General features: G+C 43.6%; 1 protein-coding gene across 1 annotated transcript in view; it reads left to right on the top strand.

The window, feature by feature from the left end:
* Positions 1 to 15,948, top strand: part of ANKRD55 (ankyrin repeat domain 55) — a 1,082,889-nt gene that overhangs the window by 701,034 nt on the left and 365,907 nt on the right. Inside the window, exon 8 of the mRNA XM_086960649.1 lies at positions 2,839 to 3,006. Coding sequence (XP_086816775.1) covers positions 2,839 to 3,006 — 168 coding nt within the window. The remainder of the gene's footprint in view (positions 1 to 2,838; positions 3,007 to 15,948) is intronic.

The following is a 15,948-nucleotide window of genomic DNA, read 5'->3' as shown; positions in this document are numbered from 1 at the left end:
TCCTTATGAGAGGAGATAAGCTAGTTGTAAACAAAATAACATGTTCTCATGCTTAGCTGCTAATCAAATCTATATAACCCCACCACCAGAGAGTGACTAGAGAAGAGACCATGCAGTAATTAGCACAACCTAAATAGGTAAAAACAATTCTTTGGTGTCTTCACATGTTTTCAATGCCACTTATGCATGTTGTGTCAATGAATATAATCTTAGAATTACCTAATCATGTTTGGTGTACTCTCATATTAGTCCAAGGTTTTTAAGCACAACTGGCTAAAACGGGTGTACAAGTATGTGGCTCCCCTAAAAAATGAACTAAATGAGCCTCCTCTGTTTGTAAGTATATAAATGATGACCCCCTTTAATTTTTCACTCCTTTTTATTCCTTGTATTTTTAGGTTGTTCTTAAACGGGAATAGTCTATAAGTGAGAGGTAGGTCCTCTCAACATACATATTCCTTTTCTTTGGATGCCCTGCACTGTCTGCTTGCAGTATAGGGACCTTTAGACACAACCCTGACGAATGACATAGGCAACTAGGCCAACGGAAGGCAGAAATATGTTGGCACAAAAAATATGAAACCGAATACAGAGACGCATATAGGTCATTACACCTATATATATGCCTCCTGTAGTTAGACCCATAGTGACTTTTTAGCATATCTGGGATACCACCAGAATAAAGGATATCTTTGTGGTTTATCCTAAGATATTTTTAATCAGTCAGCTGGATCACGTTACTATCCAGACAAGAGATATTTAAGAACTCCCTCTTGACAAGCCCCAGCCTGAGGTTGAGTCCGCCCTGTTAGTATTATTAGTATTATCTTACCTGGGTGGGACGAGGTGGCAAATGATGAACCATGTCACATTACTCAGCTAAAAAACTGGGTTGTCACGCCATCTTTGTGTTTTGATTATTAACAGGGGAGAACCAGAGGTGCCCCCTCAGACCCCAACCGGAGGCCACCAGGGAAAGGAGACCCTGTTAGGGGCCACTAAAGACACTTTCTGACAGGGTTTCCATGTCGGAAAGGCTGGCATGGAAGCCCTGCCAAAACCATACATCGTAATCCGGATGGCGTAAACTGCCGTCCATATAGAATGCGGGCCGGTTCTGACTGGCCTCCTTGAGCCCGTCGGAAGCCAGCCAGAATGACTGGTCCATATCGTAATCAGCCGGTCAGAATTGAAACTGACGATGCAAGTCGTAAAGCCTAAGGTCGGAGGCTTTATGACCAACATCATAATCGACCCCTAAGAGTCAACCCTTTGTCTGCTCCTCTCCACAGACCCATTTCTCTGGGATACTGCTTGGCTATCAATTCATTAGGAAAGGAATTTGCTGGTATAAATAGCTATAAGAAGACAAATTTAGTTCTCTTTGAGAATGATCTTTCTGGTGGATATTATACCTGTAAATTCTTCGCTGTCCCACCTGCCTCCTAATTCTGAGGAGTGGTTACTGCACTGAGAAGACACACAGTTTGTTATCTACTTTGCTCTCCTCTAAATTTGGGGGGCACATCTCTGCCTCTAAGGGTATTGGGGTGGTAAAAGGACAAGAACTCATGTCAGAGCGTCTGCTGGTGCCATCTGTGGCTCCATGTCTGAGTCAACATGGAGCCATGGCCCTACCTGTCAGAGCTGTAGAGCTATTACAAAGTTTTCAAGATCCAGTCTGCCACCTGGAAGAGGTCGATATAGTAGGAAGGTAGATCCAGGCCCCAAAAAGAAAGATCATTACCAAAGGTATGTATATTTTGTTTCCAGATCAACTCAGTTGCCTATCTCTCCAATGTTTTTTTTTATCTCAAGAGCTGAACGCAATGGTCTTCTCCTTTTCACCTTTCTTGATTTCCCAAGAATGGCGCCTGTTTCCAGCAGACATGGTGCCAACCTGGAAAGGGATATTACGTGCCAGGTGTCTCCTTAGCTGAGTCTCAAAATAGAAAAGAAGTAAAAAGTACCAAAAAAGCATCAATTTTTCAGATGCTTTTATCAGCGATTGTTCTCGAGGACTAATGCAAAAATATGGTGGCCACCATGAAACATTGTTCTGCATACTCATGTTGTTCTGCCTTTCCGAGATGGCTGATATGTATATAATTAATAGGCGAGCAGGCTAGCACCCCTGAAACTGAACAGTTTCAAAATGCTGCTGAAAATAAAGCAATTCTTTTTATATCGGGGTTTTGACAGCACAATTTTCAAACTGACCTATTACTTACAATATAGTGGCCCTTGGCTCTACCCCGTTTAGCCATTGATTTTCTTCTACCAGCCTCTTCACGGTTATTGGCTTGAAACATTGTTAGTCAGATCTTGGCGCAGTCCACTTGAATATTCATCTCTCATCTAAAACTATTGACTGTCTCAGAGTTTTCTTCTACCTCCACTTTGCCCCTTCTAGCTATCCTGCTGGCTCCCTTCCGTGTATCTAGCCGAAAGGTGCTAACTCTGCATGCATTAGCACATTAAACTTAGATCTTTTTGCTTTGCAGGTGTTTGTTTCCCATAGCATCCATTTGTTAAGATGCCTTTGTCTGTTCATTAGTAAGTAGGTTTGAAGTTCGTAGGACGAGCCCCTCCCAATTGCACACCATACAAACGTCAAACCTTCTTCCTTTGCCAGTGCTTATTTAGGAATGCAACAAAGAAAACAGTTTTAAGACCTATCTGATGTAATGCAGAATATAGCAACCTTCGATTTTATAGTTTCATTATTATTGTTGGAACATATTGGGTAACCACACTGTTTTACGAGAATAGTATGTCTTTGTTTACAATGGTATGTACAAGAGGTTCCATTTTCTTGTGTCTGTCTATTTTTTCTAGGACTCCGATGCACTGGGCAGCAGCCGCAGGCAGAGCTGATTGTGTACAGACGCTCATGCAGCTGGGAGTCGATAGCAGTCCGCGAGACATCAATGAAAACACTCCGCTCACATATGCTATGTACTGCGGTCACACAGCGTGCATCAAACTGCTCTCTCTGGAGAATAGGTAAATCAACAACAAATCAATCTTACGTGTTTGAAACACCCTTTGTTAGCTCAAACTTTACTCAAGGACGCTGAAATGTTCTAGGACCTTTAACGGGTGGAAATATATGTTACAATAGCGTGTGGATGCAGATTAATTACTGTATTTGCAGACCCCAAGACCCATGCATCGTTTTGCATCTCGTTGTTACATTTTTATGGATGGAATGTGATATTACCAGTTTAAGTGCAGTTTGTGTACCACCGAGGAAGTAATGATACTGCTGCTTACTTCACTCTGCTTCCTGAAGTCACCATTGACACTGAAGACCTGGGACCAGATGTTTGACCGTTTTCAACGGGCCGTTTGCGACCGCTAAAATGCCTTTGCAATGTACTCTCCATATTTTGCGAGTCGGCCACGGATTACCGACTCGCAAAATAGGATTCGCGAGTCACTGTTAGGAGGGGGCTTCTCTTCCTCATAGCGAGTCGCACTGGCATGTATGAATGTTTTGTGAGTGGAATACGGTTGCAGAACAATCATATTTTACCGACTCTGCGAAGGAGGTTGTAACCCATTTGCAAACCGGACTTCCCCTAAGTGAATATGAGCACCAACATTTTTTAAGAGCAGGCATTGGTTCCACGTACCACTCCCTATTCTTAAAAAATGAAACAGAATCATCAAATTCTTCTTTTTTAAATGCATCCTGTTTTCCTTTAAGGGACACGGGCTGCATTCCATTAAAAAAAATGCTTAATTTAAAAAGCAATCACAGTCATGGTGGTCTACTGACCACAGCAGGCCATCATCCTTGTGATTAAAGGCCATTCCCAATGGGTCGCAAAATGACCTACCTCATGAATATTATTGAGGTAAGTCATTTGAAACCCCATTGGAAATCACTAAATGTGTCTGAGATAAATCAGTACAATATATTTTGTGGCTCGCTAATTGCGAGTCGCTAAAAATCGCAATTTGCGAGTCCTAAAATCAAATGGTCATATATCTGCCCCCTGGCATACAAATGAAAGTGGCACATCGGTTCCAGCAGTCCTGCGACCTCCCAGACCTGTATACTGATGACGTTCTGGCATTCAAAACCTTTTCCAGATTATACCTGAAAGGTTGCAGTTTTTGAGGCATACTTCAGGAAAGGTGTTGTGAATTTATGGCTACACCTTTGCATCTGTAATTTGACAGACTTAATTGTACAGCAATGCAATTACACCTGCTGCAATGCCAGCATTACAGTTGCATGATATATCTTTTTTAGGTCTCGCCTGTCGATGCGCATGCGCATCGAGCAAGGCGAGAGTATTGCGAGTTATCCACTCTTTATCTGCACTGCAAGGAATCGTGGCGATTCCTTGCAGTGCCCGTGACTTTTAAGGTCAATGCGCATGCGCATTAAGCTTATGCGCATGCGCATTGACCTTAAAAGTCACGGGCGCGTGCATGTCCGTCTTTGTTTACCCGCTCCGCCCCCTTCCCGCCGTCTCGCATTTCCCCCTGCCGCATCAAAGGCTTTCACGGCCGGCCGGCCATGCTTTCAGTTTCACGACCGGCCGGCCGTGTCAATTACATTTCTCTCCCCGCTCCGCCCCCTGCTGCGGCCGTGTCGCACTTCTCCTCCCCCCCTCCCCACAGCAATGCCCTCCGTCTTGTTTGTTGCAGTCTGTCTTCCTTTTGTCTCTCCCTATCCCTCTTACTTCACCTCATTCTCTCCCCTTCCCTCTGCCTCGCCATCTCTTCTTTCCCTCTCGATTCCCCGTGTTTCCTCCTTTCCCCCGCCTCACTCTCTTCACTATATGTCTCACTCCTGATGTTATTAGGTTGAAGATATTTCAGTGACATATATATTTTTTAAATATAGCACTGTCCCATCCTCTCTCATCAGCCCTTGTTGTGCAGTTTCTCATTGTTGTTTACCTCACAGTCTAACCCATGGCGTCCGCGCCGTCCCGGCTAAACACAGCAGTGTTAGCGCAAATTCTGCGTTTAATCCTGTTTTATCCGCCCTGCTCCACCTCATTGTCTTGTTGATGACCATTTAAAGGGCGGCGAAAAGGTCTCAGCTTTGCGACGTCACAATAGTGGAATGAAACCATTCACTACATTGAAAAACTTTTCGCAACTATGCCTATAAAATGTAAGGCCCTTTGTACGCAGGATCCGCTAACCCTGTGTAAAGTCTATTCGCTCCCACTAAGTTTATTTATTTTAGTTTACATTTATTTCATGCATTTTTATATAGCGGGACTTTACCTGAAGGTAAGCGCTTCACAATAGGAGCAGTAGTGATACATGAGGAGAACATTAGATAGATAGTAAGTTAGAACATTGCTTTAAATATTCTTTAATACATACCTCTTCCCTGTGATCTAATTTGAAAATGTTGGCTTGCGTGCTATGTTTTATCATGCACACATTAAGTGTGTTAAATTAAAACTTAGTATGTTAGAGTATGTGCCCCCACCTCCCTCCCACCTCCAGCGAAGCCCGCAGTGCCCCCCACCTCTCTCCCACCTCCAGCAAAGCCCGCAGTGCTGCCACCTCCCTCCCACCTCTAGCGAAGCCCGCAGTGCCCCTTCACCTCCCTCCCATCTCCAGCTAACCCACAGTGCCCCCCCCCACCTCTCTCCCACCTCCAGCGAAGCCCGCAAGTGCCCTCCCCTCCTCCAGCCATGCCCTTCCACCTCTAGCGATGCTCGCAGTGCCCCCCACCTCCCTCCCACCTCCAGCGAAGCCCGCAGTGCCCTCCCCACCTCCAGCCATGCCCTCCCACCTCTAGAGTTGCCCGCAGTGCCCCCCACCTCTCTCCCACCTCCAGCGAAGCCCGCAGTGCCCCCCACCTCCCTCCCACCTCCAGCCATGCCCTCCCACCTCTAGTGATGCCTGCAGTGCCACCCCACGTTCCTCCCACCCCCAGCGAAGCCCGCAGTGCCCCCCACCTCCCTCCCACCTCTAGCCATGCCCTTCTACCGCCAGCGAAGCCCGCAGTGGCCCCACCTCCCTCGCACCTCCAGCCATGCCCTCCCACCTCAAGCGATGCCGGCAGAGCACCCCCACCTCGCTTCCACCTCCAGCCATGCCCTCCCACCTCTAGCGATGCCCGTAGTGCCCTCCCACCTCACTCCCGCATGGGCCCTTTGGTACTCCTAATGCCCACTCGCCCACCAAGTGCTCTTTCAGAAATTTGCAGAGGGCAGGGTCGTGTGCACTAGTGACACAGGAATATAGTCACACGAGTGCTCAAAAGCGCACAACTACTACAAAAGTTCCATATATATATAAAAAATAGTGCGTTCGAAAGTAGTTTGCTTAGTGGCTTCAACACTCGTTGCTGACATCTGGTGTGGACGGGTTGAATCGTGTAAGGGCCGACTCTGCCTTTTATCCTTCTACGGTTGATAAATTGACATTGGTAGGCAATTACAGCGCGTTGACATCCCAAGGTCTGCAGTATTCTGGAGTTTGTGAAGACGAAAGGTATGAGATTGTACAGTGGAATGCTGAACAGTTTAATGAATTTTTGAGCACCAAAATCTGTATAGGGGTTATATATATAGCCTCTTTGATCATTCTGTGTTTTATTGGGAAATGCGAAGAATATATTTGAAATGTGGCTCTGATTTAAAACTGCCGAGTCCTTACAACGTGAGAGCAAAGGCTGAGTTTCAAATTATAATATCAATAACTCGTCTTTTATATAACACTTCATACCACATTCCTAACGTGTCTAAGCGCTGTTACTGTTACTTAATTAAATGATACTTGTGCACTAGTGACATGGGAATGAAAAGACACGTGAGTGCTCAAAAGTGCACAACTACAATGAAAGTTATATATATAAAAAATAGTGTGTTTCAAAGTAGTTTGCTTAAGTCCCGGGAGGTGGAAACAGCAGGCAGCTGCCATGATTTGTTTCCTTGTGGGAAACATTCCTTCAGCAATCAGTTTACCAGTCCGGCAGGAAGGACTTTGATTACTATCTGTGTCACCATCTTTTGTTAATCTAGGAGCAGGAGCCCCAACCTAAACATTGATTGCTTTTCACCACATGCTTGCTGACACACTTAACACTTTCTCCATGCCGTCTGCACTTTCACTTTCATTTGATTTGCAATGATGGCCGCTGCACACACCATTCTCGGAACGTTGCCCTTGAGCAATGGCAGCAGCTTTTCGATTTTATTTTCTGCGTGCCTTCACTTATGTTTCGCAATGCCCTGCTTTCCTGACACAATGTGATCCGGGCTTTAGGCTTATATTCATTCACAAGGGGGGAGTTGTCCCCAGTTTTCCACTTAGTCAAATACATTTTGAGCGTTTCTTAAGATCGCTCAGGGACATGTAACTGGCAACTGTCTCGGGGCTCCGTGTGAAGTAATTAGCTTCAGCTCCAGGAACATGGACACAAAGCTAAGGATCTACTTTGAAGGTATTTTATTTTTGGTACATATAAAGTACACGACTTCAAGAACACCTGTGAAGCCTGGGTTTCCCAGAGAGCAGAACCGGTTCCTCAATTGCATTGCCGAGTTGTGAATCACATTCATATTAAATGATAAGGGTGTAAGCGGAAGTCATACCAGGGTTAATCAATAACAAAAATACACCTAAATATGTTATGACCATTTCCATTAAAATCACTCATACTAAACAAAACGAAATTCACCATGCATACCAAAACAAATATGTTCTATCTATCTATCTATCTATCTATCTATCTATCTATCTATCTATCTATCTATCTATCTATCTATCTATCTATCTATCTATCTATCTATCTATCTATCGCCCTCACTCTATCTATCGCCCTCACTATATGTATCTATTTATCGCCCTCACTCTATCTGTCTGTCTATCTATCGCCCTCCCTCTATCTATCGCCCTCCCTCTATCTATCTATCACCCTAACTCTATCTGTCTGTCTATCTATCGCCCTAACTCTATCGATTGCCCTGACTCTATCTATCTGTCTATCCATCTATCGCCCTCCCTCTATCCATCTATCGCCCTCCCTCTATCTATCGCCCTCACTCTATCGATTGCCCTTACTCTATCTATCTGTCTATCTATCTATCGCCCTCACTCTATGTATCTATCGCCCTCACTCTATGTATCTATCGCCCTCACTCTATCTATCTATCGCTCTATCTATCGCCCTATCGCTCTATCTATCGCTCTATCGCTCTATCTATCGCTCTATCTATCGCTCTATCTATCTATCTATCTATCTATCTATCTATCTATCTATCTATCTATCTATCTATCTATCTATCTATCTATCTATCTATCTATCGCTCTATCTATCTATCTATCGCTCTATCTATCTATCTATCTATCTATCTATCTATCTATCTATCTATCTAGCTATCTCTATCTATCGCCCTCACTCTATGTATCTATCTATCGCCCTCACTCTATGTATCTATCTATCGCCCTCACTCTATGTATCTATCTATCGCCCTCACTCTATGTATCTATCTATCGCCCTCACTCTATGTATCTATCTAGCGCCCTCACTCTATGTATCTATCTATCGCCCACACTCTATGTATCTATCTATCGCCCTCACTCTATGTATCTATCTATCGCCCTCACTCTATGTATCTATCTATCGCCCTCACTCTATGTATCTATCTATCGCCCTCACTCTATGTATCTATCTATCGCCCACACTCTATCTATCTATCTATCTATCTATCTATCTATCTATCTATCTATCTATCTATCTATCTATCGCCCTCACTCTATGTATCTATCTATCGCCCTCACTCTATGTATCTATCTATCGCCCACACTCTATGTATCTATCTATCGCCCTCACTCTATGTATCTATCTATCGCCCTCACTCTATGTATCTATCTATCGCCCTCACTCTATGTATCTATCTAGCGCCCTCACTCTATGTATCTATCTATCGCACTCACTCTTTGGCCCTCACTCTATCTATCGCCCTCACTATATGTATCTATTTATCGCCCTCACTCTATCGATTGCACCCTCAACCCCTCACCTACCCTCACCCTCAACCCCTCACCCTCACCCTCACTCACCCTCAACACCTCACTCGCCCTCACCCTCACTCACCCTCAACACCTCAACCTCAACCCCTCACCCTCACTCACCCTCACCCACCCTCACTCACCCTCACTCTCACTCACCCTCAACCCCTCACCCTCACCCACCCTCAACCCCTCACCCTAACTCACTCACCCTAACTCACACTCACCCTAAATCACACTCACCCTCACTCACCCTCACTCACCCTCACCCTCACTCACCCTCACTCTGACTCACCCTCACTCTGACTCACCCTCAACCCCTCACTCACCCTCACCCTCACTCACCCTCACTCTCACTCACCCTCACTCACCCTCAAACCCCTCACCCTCACACAGTGCAATAGGTCTCGGAGCATTTGAGTTAGAGCTTTTACAATTGTTTATGGCTTTTTTTATTTGTAATTCTTTAGCATTGGCTACAGGAAACAAAAATGCTAAAGATTTACAAAAAAACCCATAAACAATTCTAAAAGCACTAACTCTAATGCTGCGAGACCTATTGCATTTCCAATGCTTGTTTCTTCTTTTTTGTCTCCTTGGAAAAAATGTCCCTACGGGGAATCCCTTTCCTCTACACTGCAAAGTAGCTTAGGGTTTTCCATTGCTCCTCCCACAATACAAAGGATTACTACTTTCCTGAACAGGAGTAAAACTCATAACATTTCTAGGATGAAGATGAATTTGTAATTACCCACAAACTCATGAATATCTACTAACTTTGAAGACAAACTGTCTTGAAATGTCCACTCCCGACCACCACTGAGTGGTAATATTACACATGAGTAAAAGGGGACTGCAAGATCACTTTAATTCGCCACTGTCAGAAATCCAACTATTTGTACTTATAAGTCAAACTTACATGGAACTTACAAATAGCTTTGTGAATAGTGCCTAAAGAGTACTGTAGTTGCCCCTATAACACTTCGTGCTAGTGAAGAATTCAACAAGCGAGAAAGAAGAACAGAGAGATAAGGAGAGGAGGAGGGAGAGATGTGCTTTTTCTCATTGTAACATAGTTGTAAAGAAGTGGGAGAGATAAATGGGGGAGATAAAAGACATGAGAAATTCCTCTTTTTACGTGGTGACCTCTATTATATTTTGTCGAATTGTATTGCTGGGTTTTTTAATTTGCACACTGGGGCACTGCTGTCCAGGTAAGATTGGCTAATTTCAAAAAACCATATTTATTGCTACAGTAAGACCATAGAATAAGGTGCAAGAAAATACACCAGTGGCATGGAAAATTAAATGTCACCTGTGACCTGCAGAACTTTTTGTGCCACCCACTAGAATGACAAAGAAAACTTGACTTCATACCAACCTGGAACACCTGACTGCTTTAACTGTTTTAACCTGTCAAAATAAACCTTTTTGACAGCAAAGAACCCTGCACGTAAGCAAAATATGTCACCCAAAAGTAGGTTTTGTAGCCCACAAAGTGGGGTGTCTAGTATTTAAAAGAAGTATATACAAGAGTTTAATGTTGGCATGCACCTACAGCGAGTATGTCACTAGCCCCCAAAAGCTATTTTCACTCTCCTATGAGTAAAACAAAGTTCCAAATGAAATCATAACTCTTTTATTTCTGGTTTGGGAAAAGCTACTAGAATAATTCAAACACTATTTTTATTGTTTATTGAAAATCCAGTTCAGCGGTGAAGTCCGATTTCTGATAAATGTTTAGGAAAAGTAACTTTTAAAAAGTTAGACTTTGTCTGCCTGAACCTCCGGTAGCCTAGATGTCATTAGCCTGCTGGCAGTTGAACCTGCCAGAGGGTTCTCTTAATGAGGTGTGAAAAATGCTCCCAGAGTAAAAGCAATGGTTATACCTTTTGAAAGGAAAATGTGTGTGACAGGAAGGGCAGCTGGGGAGGATTCAGGAATTGATGCACAAAGTTATCCCACCTGGTATGGAGACAGTCGGGCACTATTCTCAACTCTCGGGGCACTAAACGTTCAGGTGCAGGAAGGAAGCAATTCCTTTTTGTTAAATAACCCTCACACACTCTAGTAGTGTCATTCTTCATCATCGGGTTCACCCTGACTCCTAACGGTCTGGGTGGGCTCAACCGTATTGCAGGGAGCACTTAAGAGAAATAGGCCAGGGGGTTTAAAGATTAACAGCCATATTCATCAACATGAATTGCGCTTGCAAATGGCCAGATTCTGAGAATCTGGCCGTTTGCGAGTGCGATTTTTGCATTTGGGATTCATCATCCCAAATGCAAAAATCGCTATTACCGAAATCGCATATTTGCGAGGAATTGGATTTAAGGAATCTCTAATAGAGATTCCTTAAATCCAATTCATCACCCAATTTGAAATTGCGAATTCGCAATATTTGGTCGCAATTTACCACGAAATCTGACTTCGTGGTAAATTGCGAAAAAAGAGTAAAAAGCACTTTAGTGCATTTTTTTCTTTTGCATGTTACACACACACATGTCCTCTGGACATGTGTGTGCGCAACACCTGTTCAAATGTGCATTTGAGGGGTGCTACAGGGTGTCCTTTGGACACCCCTGGCACCCTTCAAATCGCAATCTTATTTGCGATTAGCAAATTGCTAATCGCAAATAAGGAATACTCCCCATTCATTCCTATGGGCCTTTTGGCCCATAGGAATCAATGGGGAGTTTTTCCTTATTTGCGATTAGCAATTTGCTAATCGCAAATAAGGAATCAGTAGGTAAGAATCCTCCTCCAACTCCAGGTATCCCTTTATTGGCAGAGTCGTAGGGGATATTAAAAATAAAAAACTGGGGTGAAGGTCCTAAGGAGGTAATGGTCCTTTGACCCTTATGTCCACATGTTTCATGTGGACATTAGGGGTCCTGGACTTTCTTCAGTTATCCCTGGTTCTTTACGTAGGCACTATCCTATATTTCAATATGGAGTGCAGAAAGCTGTACTCATAAGGGACAGTAAGTAGAATACTTATCTCTAATCCGGTACCGATTGGTTTCATGTCCGCCTGTAAAAGAAACATTGATTTGTATAATCACATGTGTCCAACTTGTACTGCGCCTGTATCACCCATAAATTTCATTCAGAACGGGTTCTATAGTGTGCTTTCATCCAACATGCTTTAAGTGGTTGTGATCAAAACTAGCTTTCTGGGTATAATGCTGTCTGAGGCTGTTCGTATTATCGAGTGGTGATGCCATTCACATCTAACCACCACTATCATAGAACCAGGTACAATTGGTGTAGTGTTTCTGCACCCTCATGTTACATTCATCCTGCAACTTTACACTCATACTCATACTTCCGGGTTAAGGTATTGCACATAATTTGTTACCATACAGTCGGAATTGCTCACTACATCGAAATATCTTACCCTCTTGTCGCACTGCAGGTAAAGGGGGATGGCCTTGTAGCCAGCCTCTGTACGAATACAAGCCAAAAATAAGATGAGGGAGAGGAGACAAAACAAAAGAGACACTTGCTTTGTTAATGAAATGCGGCCGATAGTCTCACACATGAATATCTCGGTTGCTCTGAATGCATTGTTACTCATTCTCGCCTCTTACTTACTGAATCAAAGGTCCTGCTGCATTGCCTCACCTACTTGAGTCCTCTGATGGCGCCACTGGGCTACATCGCCGACATCCCAAAAGCGCTGCGTAGGTATGTTGGTATAGCACTACTCCTTGATAAAAGAGAGCTTGCAATCCATTGGGGCCGCAAAAGTACACCAACACTTGAACAATGGCTTCACAGTTTAATGCATTGTGACACCAATAGTGAACTGTATGCTACACTGCACCCTATTACTTCTAGGCCTAAGGATATTTGGCGACCATTGGGAAACGATTTGATTCAGGAATGTCATTAACTTGAAAGGGGCCAGGGAGAGGCCTGCCCATTCATTGTTAATTGTAAGTGGAGACATGAGGAAGAAAAACCTTTTATTTCCTGGTTTTTCTGATCAGAAAGGATATGCCATCTTGGTTTTCAGTTAGGATAGCATGCTGTGTGATAGCTTGTAGTTAGGTGAACAGGATGTGCTACAACAGTGGGAAGGTTTGTCCTAGGGAACTTTTCCCTCAATGGTTAGGGAGTGTGAGCATGTAGGAGTAACTTCCACCCACTGGCTAGTAAATCCTATAAGAGTCACAAAGGGCAAACTTAGACTTCAGGTCTGAAGTTAGACTTCAGGTCTAAACTTAGACTTCAGGCCTATACTTAGACTTCAGGTCTAAGTTTACCTTTCTGAATCAGGCACTAGCACATTTGGCCCATAAGTCCGAAGGTTGAAATCTTGACCGGATGAATGTGTTAAAAGTATCCACACAATATGGATGCAAAATTTGAATTTCTCAAGGTCACAACTTTTCCCACCAAAACCAACAGCTTCAGCTGGGCCTGGCCAGGAGTTTTCAAGCTTTGATAGGACTTCATATGATACAGCCTGCAACCTTACCTCAATAGAGTATAAGAACTTCCATTTCAGAGACAAAGGCCAAATCTTTGACCGGAACCAACCTGCTTGATGTATCCGACCATCGCTCCATCATAGTCGTCCTGAATTCATGCATACATCCCGGTCAACTGCGAACAAAAAGTAAAAAGTAAATTTTATTTGCACAATTAATTAAAATCGTTGCACGATGTACAGTCAGAGAGTAACCTTTAATGATTAAAAGTTTAGAAAGTTTAAAAAGAGAAGGCAATATAAAAATCTATTAAAAAACAGAGAAGTTGCTAATTAAATTAAAAAGGGAGCAAGAATGTCACAGGGGGAAAAGGAATTCAAGTTTTGACAGAGGGAAGTTTCAGGGAATTAATTTCAGTAACAAACTTAACAAAACGCGCTGCCAACTGCGGTGAGTCTCCCCTCATACATGCATCTAGTGCTTCCTGGCAAGTCCTGATATTTAGTAGGAGCCAGAGTGGGCGCAACCAAAAGTTTCTTTGGGCTCGGAGTTCTCGGCAGATGCACAGGATATGGATAAGGTTTTCCTCATCCTGTTTGCAGAAGCGGCATTGTGAGGATGCTTCTTTCCTGTAACCTTGGCCGAACTTGTATGCCATCAGTGGTATTAACTGCGAATATTGACTTCTGACTGGCTATGTACTTTCTCTTTTTAAAGTCTCAAATTTCTGGTTCCCCATATTTTTGTTGTTTTGGTGTCCTCTTAATCATTAAATGTTTCTCTATTTTTATTTTTTATTGTGTTGATTATTATTCGGGGAGACTGGCTGCCTACTTCAAAGAATAATCACAACTCTTGTCAGGGTGACCGCATAATGTGACTTAACCTGAGCTCAGCCACCTCTGCAACCTCATGTGTTATGGTGCAGAGCAAACAGCCTTAACTTAGGGCAGTGTGTAAAGGATTTATGCAGTACCAACACCGTAATAAAGAAAAAATACCAAGCAATACAAATCCTAAAGTGAATTAGGAAAATGGGGAAAGATTTTGGGAAGAAAATGACACCAGACCAGCAACAATATAATAGGGGAAACCAGAGATATATTTCTTTTTAAATTAAGTAAAAGTAGCCCCAAAAGTGCAATCGTCACAGTAGGCCAGGACCTAGGCATAATTTGAGGCCAACCGTGTTGGTGCCCCTGTCGGATACACCAAGCAGAATTTGTCCTGGTGAAAGTCTAGAAGTCAAAAGGTTTGATAAAGTTGCAAGTCCTAACCTAAAAAGGAATTTAGTCATCTTTTAAAAAAAAAAATTATTTCCCAGCGGGACAAATCTGATGTTTTAGTCGCTGCGGTGGGACTGCCGTTGGGATGCCAGCCACAGGTTCCTCCCGCTCAGGCTCAAACTTTTGAGTTTTTTGTTTGGGAACATTTTGAAGTCCCAAAACAGAGACACTTGTTTTTTCAGAGATACTAGATCCTTTCAGGGGGACGAATATGAAATTCCATCTGAAGCCATGGACTGCTGATCAGTTTTTGAGTAGGTTCCCTTGGCTCTGAAGCAAAAGTATTTCAAAACTGTTCAACTTTTTCCTTGTGACCGAGCAACCACAGGCATACACTTCTAAGCCCCACCCGACTTCAATGGGGCACCTAGAGACTCTCAGATTGCCAGGCAGAGGTCAAAGGTGAAGTTCAATCCAAGTTACAGTTACCTCTAGTCAGCGTGGCACTTTAGGAAAAACACCTGTTGGAGCTTGTTGTGACCTTGGTGGAACTACCTAGGAGGTCAGCCAACCAACCCTTGGAGTCCACTTCCTTGTCCTGAGTACAAGAATGATCAGGTCCAAGCCTTCAGAGCTCCTGTCAGGTTACAGTCAGCAGATCCAGTCCTCTGCTGTTCTTCTTCAGGTACAAAAAACATTCAGATGGGTTTCCTTGGAGTGTCACATTTATGCCTGGCACTAGCTAGTGGGTGGGGGTTACACCGAGGCACTCCCTAATCAATGCAGTAAAAGTTCCTGGGGGTAGCTCTACCCACTTTTTCAGGAGTTACTGTATGGCTTACGGCAAAGGTCCAACATGCATGCCATGTGTTAACGCATTTACAAGATGCAAAAGTCTTGTGCCACACTAAACGTGAGCTGTGGTGGTTGTGGGTATGTAGGGAAGTGCCTTATGTTAATCACTAGTGTCCACCCACATCTAGTTTTAAAGTCCGGTTTGAAGCAGTCCCTGTACTCACAACAAACTATGACACAGAAGTATGGTAGGACAAAGGCATGTTCATACAGCACCCAGAAAGGGGATGCAGAATAATTGTCCTGGAATTTTGTTCTCTTCCCTTTCAATTGTGTCAAAGTTTTAAATGCGACTCAAACAGACCTGTCAGGCAAGATTTGATACTGTGGTGTCAAAAGGTATGACCATAGCCTTCACCCTGAAGGTTCTGCAGAGCTCAGAGGAGTCATACCTGCCTTTTTATGTCAACCCATTGCGTAGCTCC

The sequence above is a fragment of the Lissotriton vulgaris genome, chromosome 3_1, assembly GCF_964263255.1.
Source record: "Lissotriton vulgaris chromosome 3_1, aLisVul1.2, whole genome shotgun sequence".
Taxonomy (NCBI): domain Eukaryota; kingdom Metazoa; phylum Chordata; class Amphibia; order Caudata; family Salamandridae; genus Lissotriton; species Lissotriton vulgaris.
This window is presented reverse-complemented; position numbering and strand designations above follow the sequence as displayed.